This window comes from Podarcis raffonei, chromosome 2 (genome assembly GCF_027172205.1).
Source record: "Podarcis raffonei isolate rPodRaf1 chromosome 2, rPodRaf1.pri, whole genome shotgun sequence".
Classification (NCBI taxonomy): domain Eukaryota; kingdom Metazoa; phylum Chordata; class Lepidosauria; order Squamata; family Lacertidae; genus Podarcis; species Podarcis raffonei.
Genome location: NC_070603.1, coordinates 49,898,895 through 49,915,679, shown reverse-complemented (window position 1 = coordinate 49,915,679; position 16,785 = coordinate 49,898,895). Strand labels below are relative to the sequence as shown.

At 40.5% G+C, this 16,785-nt stretch overlaps 1 protein-coding gene and 1 long non-coding RNA gene across 10 annotated transcripts in view; one reads left to right on the top strand and one right to left on the bottom strand.

The window, feature by feature from the left end:
* Positions 1-16,785, top strand: part of LOC128407755 (uncharacterized) — a 40,813-nt gene that overhangs the window by 14,329 nt on the left and 9,699 nt on the right. For all 9 annotated transcript variants that reach the window (XR_008328882.1, XR_008328881.1, XR_008328885.1 and 6 more), the window contains 2 exons: positions 2,898-2,956; positions 5,845-5,930. This is a non-coding gene — a long non-coding RNA (uncharacterized LOC128407755). The remainder of the gene's footprint in view (positions 1-2,897; positions 2,957-5,844; positions 5,931-16,785) is intronic.
* Positions 14,175-16,785, bottom strand: part of DOCK2 (dedicator of cytokinesis 2) — a 263,188-nt gene continuing 260,577 nt past the window's right edge. Inside the window, exon 52 of the mRNA XM_053376513.1 lies at positions 14,175-15,379. Within this exon, the coding sequence (XP_053232488.1) occupies positions 15,308-15,379 (72 nt within the window). The 3' untranslated portion in view covers positions 14,175-15,307. The remainder of the gene's footprint in view (positions 15,380-16,785) is intronic.

Genomic DNA, 16,785 nt, shown 5'->3' with positions numbered 1-16,785 from the left:
AAATGAATGGAGGAATTTTCCACTAGTATGATTGACATGAAGAAACCTGAAAATCACTTGCACGTAAGTTGATGCAATGAGAGAGATAGTCTTCCTCAAATGCAAGTAGAACACAATAGTGAATGCAGAGACAAGCAGATGTGTATATTCTGTTGTTAATACTCTTAAACTTCCAAAGAGATCTGCAGTTTAGGAATATTTATGATTTCCCTGTTTAGGAATATCCATATTTTAAACTATGAGGGCTTCTTCCTGCACACACACTATGGACTACGTAAGCAAATGCTCTTAGAATCACACTGTAAGCCTTTCACATTTCTTATGGAAACAGTGTATTTGGTAAGGAAAATGTATCTTGCTAACAGCACAATCCTGTGTTGCTCAACTCAGAAGCGATTCCCACTGGCTTCAGTGGGGTTTACTCCAAGGTAAGCCAGAGGTTAGAGACAGAAAATATTTTACCAGCGTGCTGCTAATGAGCTGTCTTTAGGCAGAAGGAAATAAAGGATTTTTAAAAATCCATTGCTGAATATCTTGGGAACCTAAGAATAGGCTTGCTACAGTTTTATCTCTCAGACAGGATTCTTGTACCTTTAAAAACTCTGTTAAACAGAAATTCAAGGGGTGAAGTTTTCCCTTTTATTTTGTCTACTCCTGGGTTAGGCATAAGGGATTTGAGGATAGATTTCTGGGTAATTTACAGTAGATAAGCTGTGTATCACACTACTTTAATTAATAAATTTTTGGATAGCCAGTACTGGATTTTGTGTGTCGAAGGACTGTGGACTCTGTTCATTTCTGGTTGTCAAGACAAACTATTGGGCTTGGAATTCTTGACTCTTAAGAATATGTCTTTTGTACCTCACTCCTGGCAGATCTGAAGGTTATAGTAGAAAACAAAGTGGACTCTGAAAGCCTGAAGTCTGCCTACCCCGTGTTCTTTACATGCTGGGGAAAGCACTACCAGTTGAATTTCTGCTTGACATACAAGAACTACCTCACTCCCAAACAGAAGTAACAACCCTTTCACTTTAAAATTAAATTAAATATGTTTGTAAGGAATTATAGAAGCTAGAGGTAAACAAATGGGGTAGCAGGGAGTTTGGAGTGTAACTTGACTAATTATGGAAAGAAATTGTACATTGTTCTTTGTTATATTAAAAACCAACCAGAACATTGCGCGCGCTCTCTCTCTCTCTCTCTCTCTCTCTCTCTCTCTCTCTCTGTGTGTGTATGCACATACCACACACACACTTATTTCTGCCTGTAAAATTTCATGCCTCTTTTTTGTGATTGTGGTAGAAATTGTTGCCTCAATGTTAAAACTTCATCATTATATTGCAAATAATTTACCACAATGCAAATCATTTATTTAGTATAACCAAGTCTCTTCTTTCCTCATCTGAATCCTGGGGAATTTACAGTCATTGGAACATTGGTTTAAAATACTTCAATAAACCTTGATTTTTAAAAACAAATTGCCAAGTCATCAGCAACGCCAAAGGTCACCTGCAGCTTCTTCCATGTTTCTATAGAAAAGTTTGTATGCAGGAACTACATGGGTGGGGCTATGATGTAGTTCCTTCCCACTTGAGGGTTGCCAAGCTTTGAGAAGGTGGGCAAAGTTTCCATCCCAATGCAGAAAATATATAAATTGTCCTAGAAATGCAATAATACAAGACAAACCAGAGGTGTGAAATGCCCATGATAGAAGGAACCAGGTAAGAAAAAAACTCTTTCCAGCTAGACTTAATTCTTTCATTACCCATACACATATTTTAAAGCCATCTCATAATTTAATCAAGGAAATGATTCAAGTATCTTAAATGTTACATACCATATCAGAGCACAAAACAGCACAGGGTCCCCCACAAAGAAAACAGTCGTTTCACAGAAAAGCATACCTGCTGGACTGGAAAACATAGTTTGTACCAACGAACATTATTCTGAATTCAGTAGGTGCTTCCTGATTGTGTTTGTGGCTATACCTGCTGAGCTTCTCAACGCTATTCAGCTGCTAAAGGTGCAGGAACCTCTGTTAGGAAGGGAGGTGGCAACCTTGAGTGCAGATATTAATAAACTGGCCAGTGGGTATTTTTCTAATAGTCATTTTGGAAATGCCACATAAATATGAACAATGCTCTTCCCAGCTATCATACTGAAAAGTCCTTGCTCTGCAGCTCTCTTCCATAGCAATATACAGATCCAGAGGAATCACTTAGCACAGCTCTCTTGGCACTGCATATGTTTGGAATGCATGTGGCGAGTGCATGATTGAAATCTTCCCCATGGTCAAAGCCTGCATGAGGGAGAAGGCCGCACGAAAAGGAAGAGCTATTTCTTCATGTACATACTGATACAGGCGGAACATTCAGCCATGCAGCTCCTCACCTCTGTTCAAAAGTGGTCCAGTCCAGTACTGTGTGAATCTTCTGATTAGGCAGATCAGCTAGTTGCTGAGGATTCTAGCACCTTTCAAAAGGTACTGATCAAACCTCAGTTAATCTGGCCATTTGCTTTATTTGCATTTACCATCGGGAATAATATGAATGCAATCCTTTCTGGGCTTAGTGTTTGCATAAAAACTGTTCAGGAGAATCAGATTCACAAGTTACTAATCTTTTCGGTCTATAACAAGAGAAGCCACTATGGTTGGAAGGAAGGGACTTTGCTGATTTGAAAATGCAGCTAGAAAATACCCGGAGAAGGTTGCTAGTTCATTAATAGTGCACTTGAAATGCAGACAGGTGAAAGCCTTTTAAAGGCTCTTTTTCATGTAAGTGAAAGTTCAGCCACAAGTAGGCTTTGATGATTAGCTTCTAAATGGGTTGCTCCCTGGGGCAGCGTGTCCTTATTTATACCTAAAATATACTGACATGGGTGTTTTCCATATGCAGGCTTTGTAAAGAATCCACAGCTGGGGCAAAGGAAGAAAAGAATTGAACTCACCTCCAAGGTATTATTAAACCTACTATTCTAAAGTTCTAGATATCAAAGCAGAGTCCAAGTGGTCCGTGCTGTTGGCAATTTGTTCAATAATTTAAGGCTACAATGCACAAAGGCAAGCGGCGTGCGCTGCACCAAGGAGAACTTGGGTAGCAATCCTAGATGCATTTATCTGGGAGCAAGTCCCATTGAAGTTAATGGGGCTTACATTTAAGGAGACCTATATAGGATTGTGATGTTGCAGAAAGATGGTAGGCCTCCTCTACTCCCAAAAATTAGACGCAAGTCTGCATAGCAGATTTGTATTAAGCAAGTAGTAAAGAAGTTGAGCTCATCATGGGCAGCTCAGTATGTGAGCTGTTCATGCTGTTTCAGCCAGACAAGGAGAAAAGAAAGCCTTGCAGAGCAAGCAGAAGCCTGCCTACACAAGCATTTCATTGTGTGTTGTAACTTGTAAATTTCATTGGACTTTATGAGAATTGGCTGTATTGGTTTGGCTTCAGCAAATTGATAATACATCTTGATAGAATACCATTTATTTACAAAGCCTTTGCTTTGCTTTAACAAATGAATGGAACGCCTGGATGGAAATCACTGCCCTCCTTCCATAGACAGTACCTTAAACTCAGCAGCAGCAGCAACAACAAATGCCATCAGTTAATTTTGCTATCACTTTAATTCTCTCTCTCTCTCTCTTTTTCCTGGTTTAACGTTTTCAGTCACCAGTAATAGCAATCCATTTATTTGTCTGATTGCATGCTGGCAATTGTAGACATAGTTCTAGGCCAAATGCGGTCTCCGGACATATCCAAGGCTGCAACTCTATACTCCAGGGGTGGGGGACCCTTTTCAGCCTGAGGGCCGCATTCTGTCACAAGCAAGCTTTGCGGGGCCCACATGCTAAAGGCGGGCAAAGCCAGAGGCGAAAAGTGGGTAGAGCAACAGGTGTGATTCTTTCCTTTGTACAGCAGGCTGCATTCCAGCAGTGTAACAATTCAAAGATTTCTACACACACACACACACACACACACACACACACCCTCCATTCAAGCAAGCAAGGGGCATCATCACAGTTCAAAGACACATTCCAGCCAGGCAAAAGCACCTGAGGTGGTTGCAGAATAGGGCCAGTGAAGGGCGTGCCCTGAGGAGAAAGAGTGTCAGCTGGGGAGAGTCCTAAGGGCTGAATAGAGAGGCTGCATTTGCCCCCTCAGTGTGGAGGCTCCTCACAAACCTTCTAAGCCTGGAATGAATCCCCATTGAACTTTTGAGTTGTGCAGACAGCTGGGCCCCTTCCAACTGCTGATTCAGTGGGACCTTCTTCTGAATAAATGTACAGGAATGCCCTATGCTTCAACTTTCCTGCTACTTAAGAGCTGTGTAGAAATATTTCACCCAAGTCAAATTTGCTAAGCTCTCCTACAGCATAAGGCTTTAACTGCCAACTCAGAATTAGGTCCCTCTGAGTTCAGTTGGGCTTACACATAGGTAAGTGGGTGTAGGATAGCAGCCCTCATCTCTTTTGCAGCTTGACATTTAATTAAATCTTTGCTGTTTGCATTTAAGAAACACTAAAATATTCTTCAGAGAAGTAACCATCTTAAATTGTCTTGCAAGAAAGTGTATTTTGACATGTTAAACACTTCACAAATTTATTGTGCCATAAGCTTTTGTGGACTACAGTCTACTTCGTCAGATTCATACGGTACAACCTTTGTTGCAGGTATATGGTCAGTAGAGGGACTGTAAACAGAAATAAGAGGGAAATAAAATGCAGAAAGTACAGAGAAAGTGACAATGGTATGTAGGTAACTGGTAATTCACAAAGGTAAAAGGTAAAGGACCCCTGGACTGTTAAGTCCAGTCAAATTCAACTATGGGATGTGGTGCTCATCTCTGCTTTCAGGTTGAGGGAGCTGGTGTTTGTCTACAGACAGCTTTTCCGGGTCATGCGGCCAGCATGACTAAACTGCTTCTGGTGCACGGAACATCATGATGAGTGCCAGAGCGCATGGAAACGGCGTTTACCTTCCCGCTGCAGCAGTGCCTATTTATCTTCTTGTGCTGGTATGCTTTTGTTGAACTGCAAGGTTGGCAGGGACTGGAACAAAGCAACGGGAGTTCACCCCACTGCATGGATTCGAATTACCAACCTTATGATTGGCAAGCCCAAGAGGCTTAGTGGTTTAGACCACAGCGCCACCCGACAAAAACAAAATAATGTTGCTAACACAGACATCCTGGCATTGATAACCAATTAACACACATAGGCTGCAATCCTAGCCCAACTTACGTGAGAGCATTCAGAGAGAGAGAGTTCTACTTCTGAGTAAACATGGTTAAGATTGCGGCTGAAGAGTGACTGATAATAATGATCACCACCCATGCTTTTCTACATAATAATAATAATAATAATAATAATAATAATAATAATAATTTATTATTTGTACCCCGCCCATCTGGCTGGGCCTCCCCAGCCACTCTGGGCGGCTTCCAACAAAGATGAAAGATACACTAAAATGTCACATATTAAAAACTTCCCTGAACAGGGCTGCCTTCAGATGTCTTCTGAATGTCAGGTAGATGTTTATTCTTATTCTACATTGTTTTTCTTTCTGCTTACCCACACACCAGCAACGTATATATGTTCCTGCATTTCAGGATAATTTATGCATCTGATGAAGTGGACTGTAGCCAACAAAAGGTTAAGCTATAATAAATTTATTAGTGTTTAATGTGCTATAAAGCTCTTTGTTGCTTTTACTCAAATATTTACTTCTAATGAAGTTATAAAATGATTTAAAACAAGGGTGAAAAACAAGGTACTGGTTTTATGTTTTGCCATAGTTTTCAAGTATTTATTTATTCAACTGACTCAGTGTGTTTTGACTACTGTAGGTGAATAGCTCCCTCTTGTGAAAGCTGTTAGAAGCACACTGGAAAAAATATGGTTGGTCTATTCAGAGCTGCAAAACCTTGTGCAGGTAAGTACACAAGCCAAGCGGCTGCTTCTCCTATTATACGTTTTAGAGTGTTGGGAAAGCTCCCACCATGTTTCCACACATTTGCACAAGTACACCAATATCTGTTTCTAAATCAGCACTATATACAACTTCAAACGCTTTCTTAAGTGATGCTGAAACAAAGCACATCTCAGTACTAACGTTCAGTGCAAATGGAGTTAAAAGCCATTATGTACATTCCAGCCAATGCAGGTTTTATTTTTAAATTACAGATATGGGGAATGTGAGAAGCAATTTCAGGATCACTTGTGAAAAGTCTACAGAATTGCTCCTAAAGCATTGCTGTTGATGATGAGTCTATTAGCAAGTAGATACATGTACTATTCATCCAGACAATTCCCTTGCAAGTAAAAAATGAAATATATGCAAGGTTGCTACATAATGTATGAAAATTGTAACAGCTTTTAAGGCTGAACCTGAAATTACATTTTGGAGAAAAGAACATATATACCCCTGTCTAAGGCTGTACGGAAACATAATGTCGGAAAAGTATCCTCTACAAAAGCTCATACCAGTAACTAACTTAGTTGGTCTCTAAGGTACTACTGGAAGGATTTTTTTTATTATTTATTATTTTATTTATTTTATTATATTTCATTTGTTCTTTTTTCAAAGCTCTTTAGCCAGAACAACTCGCAGAGTGGCTTATTTTAAAATATTTTAAAAACAGCCCCTGCCCTTAGGCTTACAACTTTAGGAAAGGAAAATCTGACATGGAGGGGAAAGGGGAACAAGTGAACATGTTACAGGGTTCTTATTACGACCAGCTTGGATGGAAATGGGCTGCTCACAGTTCATAAAATAGGCCTTGGCAACCCCTAAGGAATAGCCTAGTAACTCAGACTTCCTTGGAACAAAGACCACTTCAAAACAACAAACAAATTTGTTGGTAAACTGCTTCTTGAGATTCCTGCATTGCAGGGGGTTTAGATGACCTTTGGGAGCCCTTCAAACTCCACAAGTTCTATGATTCTGTGATTCAGTAGCAGCTCATTCACTGGGGCTTCATATAAGAGGAATGCTTGTGAATTTTAATCTCTCAGAATATTTGGAAACACAAAAGTTCCCTTCCTTAAAAAAATTGGGGGTTTTTTTGTGTTACAAAGCAAAAAACTAAACGGAATGGTACATCTGTTGTCTCCACTTTCAATTCATAGTCTTTTTCACAGTTTGATTATGTTTGGTGAGAGACATTTTTGTCATAGACACCTTGCAGTTGGGGGAAAGGGGAGAGGGGGATGTTGTTCTTTCGTTCTATTGCCTATTCTTAATGTAGTGGGGGGAGGGTTGTGTCAGCATCACACGGGCATATCCTTTGTGTATTTATTTATTCTTATAGCTATTGCGAGAGGTTAGGGGTTCCTGAGCTTGGTTGGTTGTGTTTAGTTGATAGTGGTGTGGCTTATTTGTGTGAGGCAAGCAGGCTAAGTTGTTGGGTCAGCTTAGCCATATTGATTTGTATGCTGTTGGGGCGGACAGGTCATTGTCCTGTTGTGCTGAGTATGTAATAAAGGGGAACCACACTGGGGTGAAGGCATCCTCTGCAGCTTTCCCCCATGCTAGTTTGAGTTAGTTGGTTAGCTTTTCTAGTGTTGCAATTTCCTGTGCGTTTTGGTACCAGTGGTCTATATTCACTCCTGATAGGTCCTTCCAGTGTCTAGTTATGATATTTCTAGCCGCATGAGAGTAAGTGACTTATGAATTCGTTGTAGTGTGCGTGTGTGTTGTTGTCCTGGAAGATATTTAATAGGGTGTGTTCTGGAGTTGCTTCTATTACTTGTTTGTTATTTTGGAAATTTCCTGCAGCACTGATATCCAGAAGGATTGGACTTTGGGGCATTGCCACCACATGTGGAGGTTTGTGCCTATTGTGGTGCAGCCTCTCCAGCATTTAGATGAAGTTCTTGGGTGTATCTGTGCTAGTGTCTGTGGTATTAGGTACCATCTGTATATATGTTTTAGGGTAACTTCTCGTCTTTTGGCTGAGATGGACTTGAATGGTGGTTTAGACCATATTCTAGACCATTTGGTATGGTTTAATTCCTGCTCCCATTGGTTTTTAATTGTGGTAAAGGGGTCTGTAGTGTCTTGGAGTAGTATTTTACATATTGTAGAGACCACCCCTTTACCGTGTCCTTCTGTTGTTAGGAGGAGTTTCTCAAAACTAGTCAGTGGCCTGCTAGCTGCTGTTTTTGTTGCTGGTTTAGGAAGTGGTTTGTTGTTGTTTAGGAAGGCTTGTAGTTGGTGGTGGGTTAGCCACCATTGGAGTGTCCCCTAGTTTATCTTGTGTTTCCTGTATTGTTATGGGCTTGTCATTTCTGTAAAAGTTGATTGTGTGTGTGTGTGTGTGTGTGTGTCATGTGGGTTGGACCCAGAGTATCCTTTCTGTGCAAGGGAGGGTTCAATAACTGGAGGACACTCACAATATTTGTCTATTTCTCCTGCATCTCCAACACCATTCCAAAGTGTCACCAATCCTCCAGAACAGCTTTTGAAGGAGCTGCAGTGGGGAAGAGGAATTGGTAAAACTTGCTTCCCCCTTCTTCTTCTTCCAGCAGAACTCCACTCGTGGGAATTCTGAATCCAAGCCTCTGCCTTTAATCTGATTGTTTAAAACCACCACTCCATGGGTTCATTATTCTTCAACATAATAAATATAGCTCCCCAATCATGCTGGGTCCAACCCACATGACACACACACACACACACACAAATCAACTTTATTGTGAAAACAATAAACTGTCATCTGATTGCACCTAAGGCTGCATTTATTGTGTTTGTTTTACTTAGACTAGTGCTTCTCTCTTGATTTCCTAGCCTACAGGCCAGTAAGATGAAGAAAGGTTGCAATTCAGCAGCATCATGGAAAGACTTGGGGTAATATTCAACAGGCTGTTGATGGAGGTTTCTCCTCCATCTCTGTTCCCCCAGGCTTCAAAGGCATCCCTGTTTCTGTCTTCTCCATTTCCTGGAGAAGAATGCTGTAGGATGTTTATAAGCAAGTTCCTCACCCTCTGCTGATACACTATTGCTTGTTTGGTGTATCAACTTGTATTCTGCTCCTTCAAAACAAAAACCTACGGTTTCTTGATCTTCAAAAGACACCTTGGAAAACAGGTTAACAGCATGCAGGGATGATGGGCAGGGATGAGTATACATGCTCATGTCTCCTCCCCACTTTTACTGCTCTCCACAAGTCAGGATGATTTAAGGGGTGCTCACATGTTACTGGTACATCTGACGAGTGTACATTTTTTGTTCCTGTGTTCACAAGTAGCTGACCAGTGTACATGCAGTTATTCACATGTAGCATTGAATGAGTGTGTAGTTTGTAACTGTGTAGACAGTACTTGAGCTGTATGGAGAAGTGTATATACACTTGAATAAGCACTTGTGTAGTTTTTGCAGAGGCCGCTTGCACCTGTGTTTGGTGGAAGGTGTGAACCACCTTCTGAATCGGGGAGCCTACTCTATGGGCCTGTATATTCCCCAGCTCTTTGCAAAACCTCTGGTACAACCCATGTTACAATTCTTTAGGAAGTTGTCTGCTGGGTCACAGAAATGGAATTTATCAAGTTTTGATTAGGATGGAAGGGCAGTTTGATGCCTTAAGCTTATACAAAGACAAAGTTTTAAGAGGCGACTGGCAATAAAGCAGAGTTTATTGATATATCAATTTCATTTTTTGGAGTCCTGGATTTGCCTACTTTAGTGATTCTAACAAATTGGTCATTAATTGCTGGCTTGGTGTTAAGTTTCATATCTCATTTGTAATTTTCATATATTGTGGTCACGCACAAAGTTTACACTCTAATTAAGTAGACATAAAAATGTTTCAACTGGAAAACAGATTACATTTTATCATTTGTAACACAACAGTCCTACAAAAAGTAGTCCCTGTAAACATTTAATTCAGCACTGAGTTCTACTGATTTCAGTGGCATTTAGCTGCATCTAACTGAAACTTTTGCTAGCTATCTCTTCTGTCATTTTCACCCATAGGAAGTGTGAGCACAAGATTAAAGAAAGCAATACATTCACTGAATGAAGTCCAAACATTTGACAAAACTTCAAAGGATTTCTCAGGATGGTCTCTGTAATTGAGCATTTTCCGTGCATTAATCCATTGCTGTTTGGTGATAAAACGTCTATTAAATGTCATGGATACATAATTTAGGATGGGTTTTTGAAAGAAAAAATCATCCAGACTGACTGTTGGGCGAAACCTAGCTAGGACTGTTGGGTCAAACCTAGCTGGTGCTCACAGGGCTCAAGGCACCGTGATCACTAGAAAAGTCTGGAGAAGAGACTTTTGTTCATCTTTTCCTCAACACAGGGCGCTGGCTGATAGAACAACCACAGTTTCCCAGGTTGAAGGAGTGCTGGCACACTGCACAGTTACTAACTATACTAGTAGCCAAAATTGTGGAAACCTTTTGGAGAAAGTGTATTTGTAAGTGCAAGTGTATTTGTATAGTGGCATAGAACCTATCTGCTGCTGTTGCTGCCAATCCTGCTAATGGTGGTTCATGGCGGGCAGCAGCTGCAGAAACTCGGGCTCAGTGACCTGAGTCTGCCCTAAGAGACAACCAAGACAGTCTATAACATTATATTATAGCTTGTTCAGACACTTGAAAAGCTTGTATATTAAACAATTAAGCGATGAATAGGGCTTACCAAATTTGATTGATGGAAAAGGATTAACTTATTCATTCTCCACTTCATAGTGTTAGAATGATTCACCCTTGGTGTCAAAACTGTCTCTGTGTTATTTTCTGTAACGAACGGTGAGCATGAGATCATAATTCACATGCAAATGAGAAATGTGATGTTAGCAGCAAAGGCTGTAGAACTGTTTTTCTGTATTGATACTTAATGGACACAAATACTTTAATATATTCCAGGATCATTGATTCCTAGTAAGTGTACAGATGCTGTATAAAAATAAGCATCATCATTATTATTAATATTAACAACTCATAGTTGAGTTTTTATATTGCTTTTAAGACCAGCATTAGAAGAGTTGGGTATGTCTACACAAATAATTTTGATTTGCTTAGTTCCTCTGGCTCATATATAGCAGCACACACATATATTTGAGAATAGTCACCAGCAGATCAGCCAATGAATTATTGTTTTTAAAATTGTTTTTATTAAAGTTTTTTGGGTGTTTTTTGTTTTTTGTTTTACAAAAGTACATACATCATCTGTTTTCAGATCGTAAAGTCCTTTCTACAGATCAGTTATATTCAATGTGAGACGTTAACATTGTAGTCGGTATAAGGTTGGGGGAGAAGAGAGGTGGGGAGGGACAGCGTGGGGAAGAGAGGGGGTAGTAAACTTTCATTCTCTTACATAGTGTCTGTGTAAGGTTTTTGTATCAGCGTTGCATGGGTAGGTTCTATTTCTATTCATTTATTAGTTTTCATTGGCAGGGAGAGGCATTGGAGCCCAAGGGTTGCCTTAAGTTGACTGCAGTGAGTTTTGTTTGCATGTGTGAGGGGGAGGGGTTGTTGGGTAAAGATAGCCCTATCAATTTGTATGCTGACAGTGGTTTCTTGTTAGGCTGTGTGTGTAATAAAGGGGAGCCACACCAGGGTGAAGGTGTCCTCTTTTATTTGTCCCTGTGCTAGTTTCAGTTTGTGGGTTAGATTTTTTATCTAGTAGGGCTGTTTCCCATACAGTTTGGTACCAATAGTGCATATACACTCCTGACAGGTCCCTTCAGTGTCTATATGATGCTCCTGGCTGCTGAAAGTAGGTGGCTTATGAGCTCTTCCTAGTGTGAGTATGTATTATTGTCTTGGAAAATATTCAATATGGCTAGTTCTGGGGTGGCTTCTAATACCTGTTTAGTTATTTTGCATATTTCAGGTAGGGCTGATGTCCAAAAGGGTTGGATCTTGGGGTAATCCCACTACACGTGGAGGTATGTGCCTGTAGAGATGCAACCTCTCCAGCATTTTGGTGAGGTTCCTGGGTGTATCATCTCCAGCTTCCGTGGTGTTAGGTACCATCTATAGATAAGTTTCAAGGTCCTTCTTTTGGCTGTGATGAATTTAAAGGGAGGTTTAGACCACAGTTTAGTCCATTGGGTAGGGTACATTTCATAACCTATGTCATGGTCCCATTGTTTTTTGATTGAGATGAGGGGGGTTGTGGGATTCTGGAGTAATATTTTGCATATTGGGACTACCTTCCCCTTGCCATGTCCCTCTCCTGTCAGGAGAAGGTTTTCGAAGATGGTCAAAGGCCTAGTGGCTGCTGCTTTTACTGCTGGGTTGTTTAAGAAGGTGTGCAGCTGGTAGCATGTTAGCCAGGGTATTTGGGTGTCCCCTAGTTTGTCTTGCATTGTGTCAGTATGGGTTTGTTATTTTTGTAGATGTTTGTTAGGCAGTGTAAGCCTTTGGCCTGCCAAGTTTTTATTTAGACGTTTTGGGCTGCGTAATGCCAGGGGGGTTAGTGGGGATAGTTTTCCTACTTTTTCGTTCCATGCTATGAGCATGGACTGTGTGAACCTGTTTAGTGTTGTGGGGATTTTCCTTTGTTTTGAAGGAATGAGTATGCTGTGGCCGAGCTGTTTTCAATTGTGTGTCTCTGTGTATTCTCAGTTTCATTTCGTCTTCTAGTATGTATGGGATTACGATATGGGGTGCACTTGGCTGACAATGTAGTATAGTTCTATATTGGGGATTCCCCTTCCTGAGGGGAGGTGCAGGTATTTGGGGCTTATTCTTGGCTTTTTGTGTGAGAAAATAAACAAGTGTAGTTTTTTCTATCATTTATAGACTTTGGTTGAGGGAATCCAAATTGGCAGGGCTTGGAATATGTAGGTTAATTTTGTGTGTGTGTGTGTGTGTGTGATCATGGCTATTTTGTCTGAGAGGGTGAAGTTGGTGTTGTTCCATTTCCTCAGGTCTTTGTTATTTTCTCACCACATGATGTTGTAGCTGTGGAGGTATAGTTTGTTAAGGTTTCTGGTTATTTGTACCCCATAGTATCTGAATTTGGTGCTGCAGAGTTTCATTTTTGTGATTCTTGTCTTTTATAGCAAAATATGAAAGGAAAATACCACAGTCAGAAATCTTCCAGCATTTCAGTGAGACAGTACATAATGAGGATGAAACAAGAGCCCAGGGTGGGGAATCTGTGACCCTCCAGCTCCCAGTGGAGGCCTGACAGCATTGCAAATGTGTTGAATTCTTTGGTAGGGTGATTGCTGTGCTTCTGGGGCCTGGTGTTGTGATCATCAGGTCATCTGTGATCAGCCAAGGAATTATGAGTGACAATGTGTACAGTGGTACCTCGGGTTACATACACTTCAGGTTACAGACTCTGCTAACCCAGAAATAGTACCTCGGGTTAAGAACTTTGCTTCAGGGTGAGAAGAGAAATTGCGTGGTGGCGGCGCAGTAGCAGTGGGAGGCCCCATTAGCTAAAGTGGTGCTTCAGGTTAAGAACAGTTTCAGGTTAAGAACGGACCTCTGGAACGAATTAAGTTCTTAACCCGAGGTACCACTGTAGTCCAAATGGCAAGTTGGAGTTCCTTTGCTCAAAGCAAGGCCACCAACCATCTACTTAAAATTAATCCATGGGCAGCACACTGGTTTGCCTTTTCTGGTGGTTTGCTTGTTACTTGCAATGCCAGTCAAAACAATATGAAGATCAATGCACAGAATTAGTATTTCATCAATAAAATACAAACTTTCTCAGTTAACTTTTCTGGGGGGAAATGCTCATCAACAGTGCCACTTGGGATGAGTAGACTGTACCAGCTGTTTGGGATATGTCCCATAATATCTTTTGTGAAATCAATCTTTTTGATAAGATTTCAGAAACTTGGGAACAAATCTGACTTTCCTAGAAATGACCTAATTAGCTGATAGCATTCTGCCAGAGGCATATGGCTCAGTTGTTTTAGAAAGCTGTGTAGTTTCTTCCAAATTTCCTTCCCATTATATAATCATGGCATTATTATAGTTGCTGTAGGCTCTAAGCAGGAGACCTTTATCACTGGCTGCTGCTGCTTCTGGTGCTGGTCAAATGCTCCAGGGAACAGTGATCAATCCTGAACTCTACCCCATCTCAGTTCCAATTGCAGCAGAATATAAATTACCAGGAGGAAGTGGGCTTTTAGACATTCATATTTTCCAGAACACACAAATCAAAGTTTACATTTTCCTGTTATAACAAGCAATTTAAAACTTTACCTTGAAGCCCCAAAACTGGGCACAGTTTATTAAATCAGTGCAGTTTTTACACAGTAGCCAGGAGATACATAGGCAAATGAATATGTCGAAATTTCTGAGTAATCCCAAATCAAGATGATACATTTATTAACTTCTTTAAAATAAATGGGTATGTTATGCAATAATAGTACTAAAACCATGTAGCTGTACTTTTGTCTCGGAGCAATGAAACAAGCAAAAAGGTATAGCATAAGCATGTCGGAAAGGTGAGAAAATCAATTATATTGGCACAGTAGCAATACAGGAATTGTAGAGTTCTCTTGTCAGTAAGACGAGATGAATTATGCAATATACTGAGGAATTTGGAGAAATTCCATGAAGGATGATTCAGAGCAAATTAGAGAACACATATAACATTTGATTACTAAATTGCAGGAAGTATATAGTCTATAGAAAGGATGTAAGAGGTTCTTTCATACAGAAACTTTTTCTTGCATGTTTGCGGAGTATGTGTGAAATTAAAACACAAAAGAGCTATCATTCTTGGGGGTGCGGTGGTAATATAATGGCAAGACAATTCCATGACAACAGTCCAAAGTTGTAAGTTAAGTGGGGCCTGTACTTTAATAAAAACAGAATTTCAGTCAACCTTTAAACTTCATTGGGAATTTAAAATAGGAATTACCAGTTCAATGAGCTAACTAACACCCGATTTACAAGATCAGTCTTTTAGGTATCCTATAAGTGCAGTGGAATACAGAAGCCAGCACATACACTTAATAAAAAGTGCAAATAAAATGCAAACGGACTGCATAAATCAGGTTAAGTGCATATTATCTGTCACATTATGCCCTGTGCACAGTGGCAGGTGGATGCTTGTTCTAGTGAGCCACCATGTTCCTAGAATGCTGAGTCTGGGAACTGGCCTAAAGATTACTAAAATTGCCTTGACTTTATAATCTTGTTAGAAATGGAAAAGCAAATATTTTAATTACTATTGTGCATTGATTAAAACAGCAGATGTATAGATCGTGCAAGTGAGTTATACGAGTTAGTAACATTCTTTTATGCCAGCCTTCCTGTCTGGTTTGGAATCTTGTTTTCCCCACTTGCTGGGAAATCTCTTCTCTTTCAAACAAGGTAATTTATTCACTGGTCTGGGAAGAAATCAGATTGTCGCTCACTGGTATGCCTCCCATCTTCAAGTTGTTTGGTCCTGTACTGGATACATAAAAAAGAAGGTTGCCTGTCAACGTTTTTCTTCCTCTAGTGACCTTGCTGTAAGCCAGGGGTGGCCAACGTGGCACTCTCCAGATGGGTTCCAACTCCCATCAGGCCCAGCTAGCACGACCAGTGGTCAGGAATGGTGAGTCATAACTGAGCAGCTTCTGGATGGCACCACATTGGCTGTAAGCACACCAAATAAGGCACTGTCCAACAGCTAACCCAGCAGTCTCTCTTATCACCTGGGCTCTTTGTCAGAATGGTCCAGTGCTTTCCTCCCACTTAAATCAGCCTGTACTCCAACTCCAAGCAGTGATGTTTATTTTTATGTTAAATATTTGCCTTTCTGTATAAAACCCCAAAGTGGCTTAGGTGGCATGGGATTCCTTAAAGACCTAGCTACTAAGGCTTGCTGGGTCCCACTGCAACACCCTCTTCTCTGCTACAACACTAGAGCAGGATGTGTGGTCACAGCCAAGATGATGGCTGTATCCTTGGACGTAGGCAGCAGATGTATATATTCCATATGACAGCTGCAAGGCAGGTCTTTGGTTTTTTGCTTTTCATTGAGAGATTCCCTTTCAGGCTTGTCTCAAAGGAGTTTAAACCCGCAAGATTCCACACTCGCATCTAAGCTCTTAGGAGTATCCTTTCTATATTCTCTATCCTGTATTACTGCAAGTGCAAACCTGATACTTAAAACCAGACTTTAAAGTGCAGGGAGATTTCAGAAAACAAACAGTGAATCAAATCTGAAGGTTGTTACTAAGGTTGCTGTCCCTTTGAAGGGGAAAACTTCCTTGTTCTAAGGAACTCTAATGAAGTCAAAATATAGTTTGGCTGACTGATGAATTAAAGCCTAGCTTTTGTTTGGCTCTTATTAGTGAAAGAAGTGGCTTTCAAAAATATGTTCCCTCTTGTCCCGCAAGCTGTTCACTTTTGATGTGATTTGATTTACTACTTCAAGGCTGCAATACTGTGCACACTTAGTTGGAACTATTCCTATTTGCTCCAAAGCAAATCACACTGAGTTTTAAACATGTACATGATCAAAATGCAAGTAAGATACTCTTGAACTCTACACTTGTGAGGTCAACATGAAAGCTAGATTCCCTGTAAGAGCTTTTTTTGTAAAGTATTTTTTAAAAACAGGAGTTAAAGAAAATCTTAGTGGCAGATACTAGGTGTGAGCTGATGCTGGCACCACAAACAAGATAATAAAACCAGTGGCAGCTGCTGCTGCTGTATTGGGGAACCTATAGCTCTCCAGGTGCTGTTGGACTACAACTCCCTTCATTCCTCACCATCAGTCATGTGCTCTGTAGTGCTGCTACTGTGTGGTTGAGTTGTCCACCTGACATGGCTTTCGTTTTTGTTTTTTGAAATCTTAACGAAGCATTAAA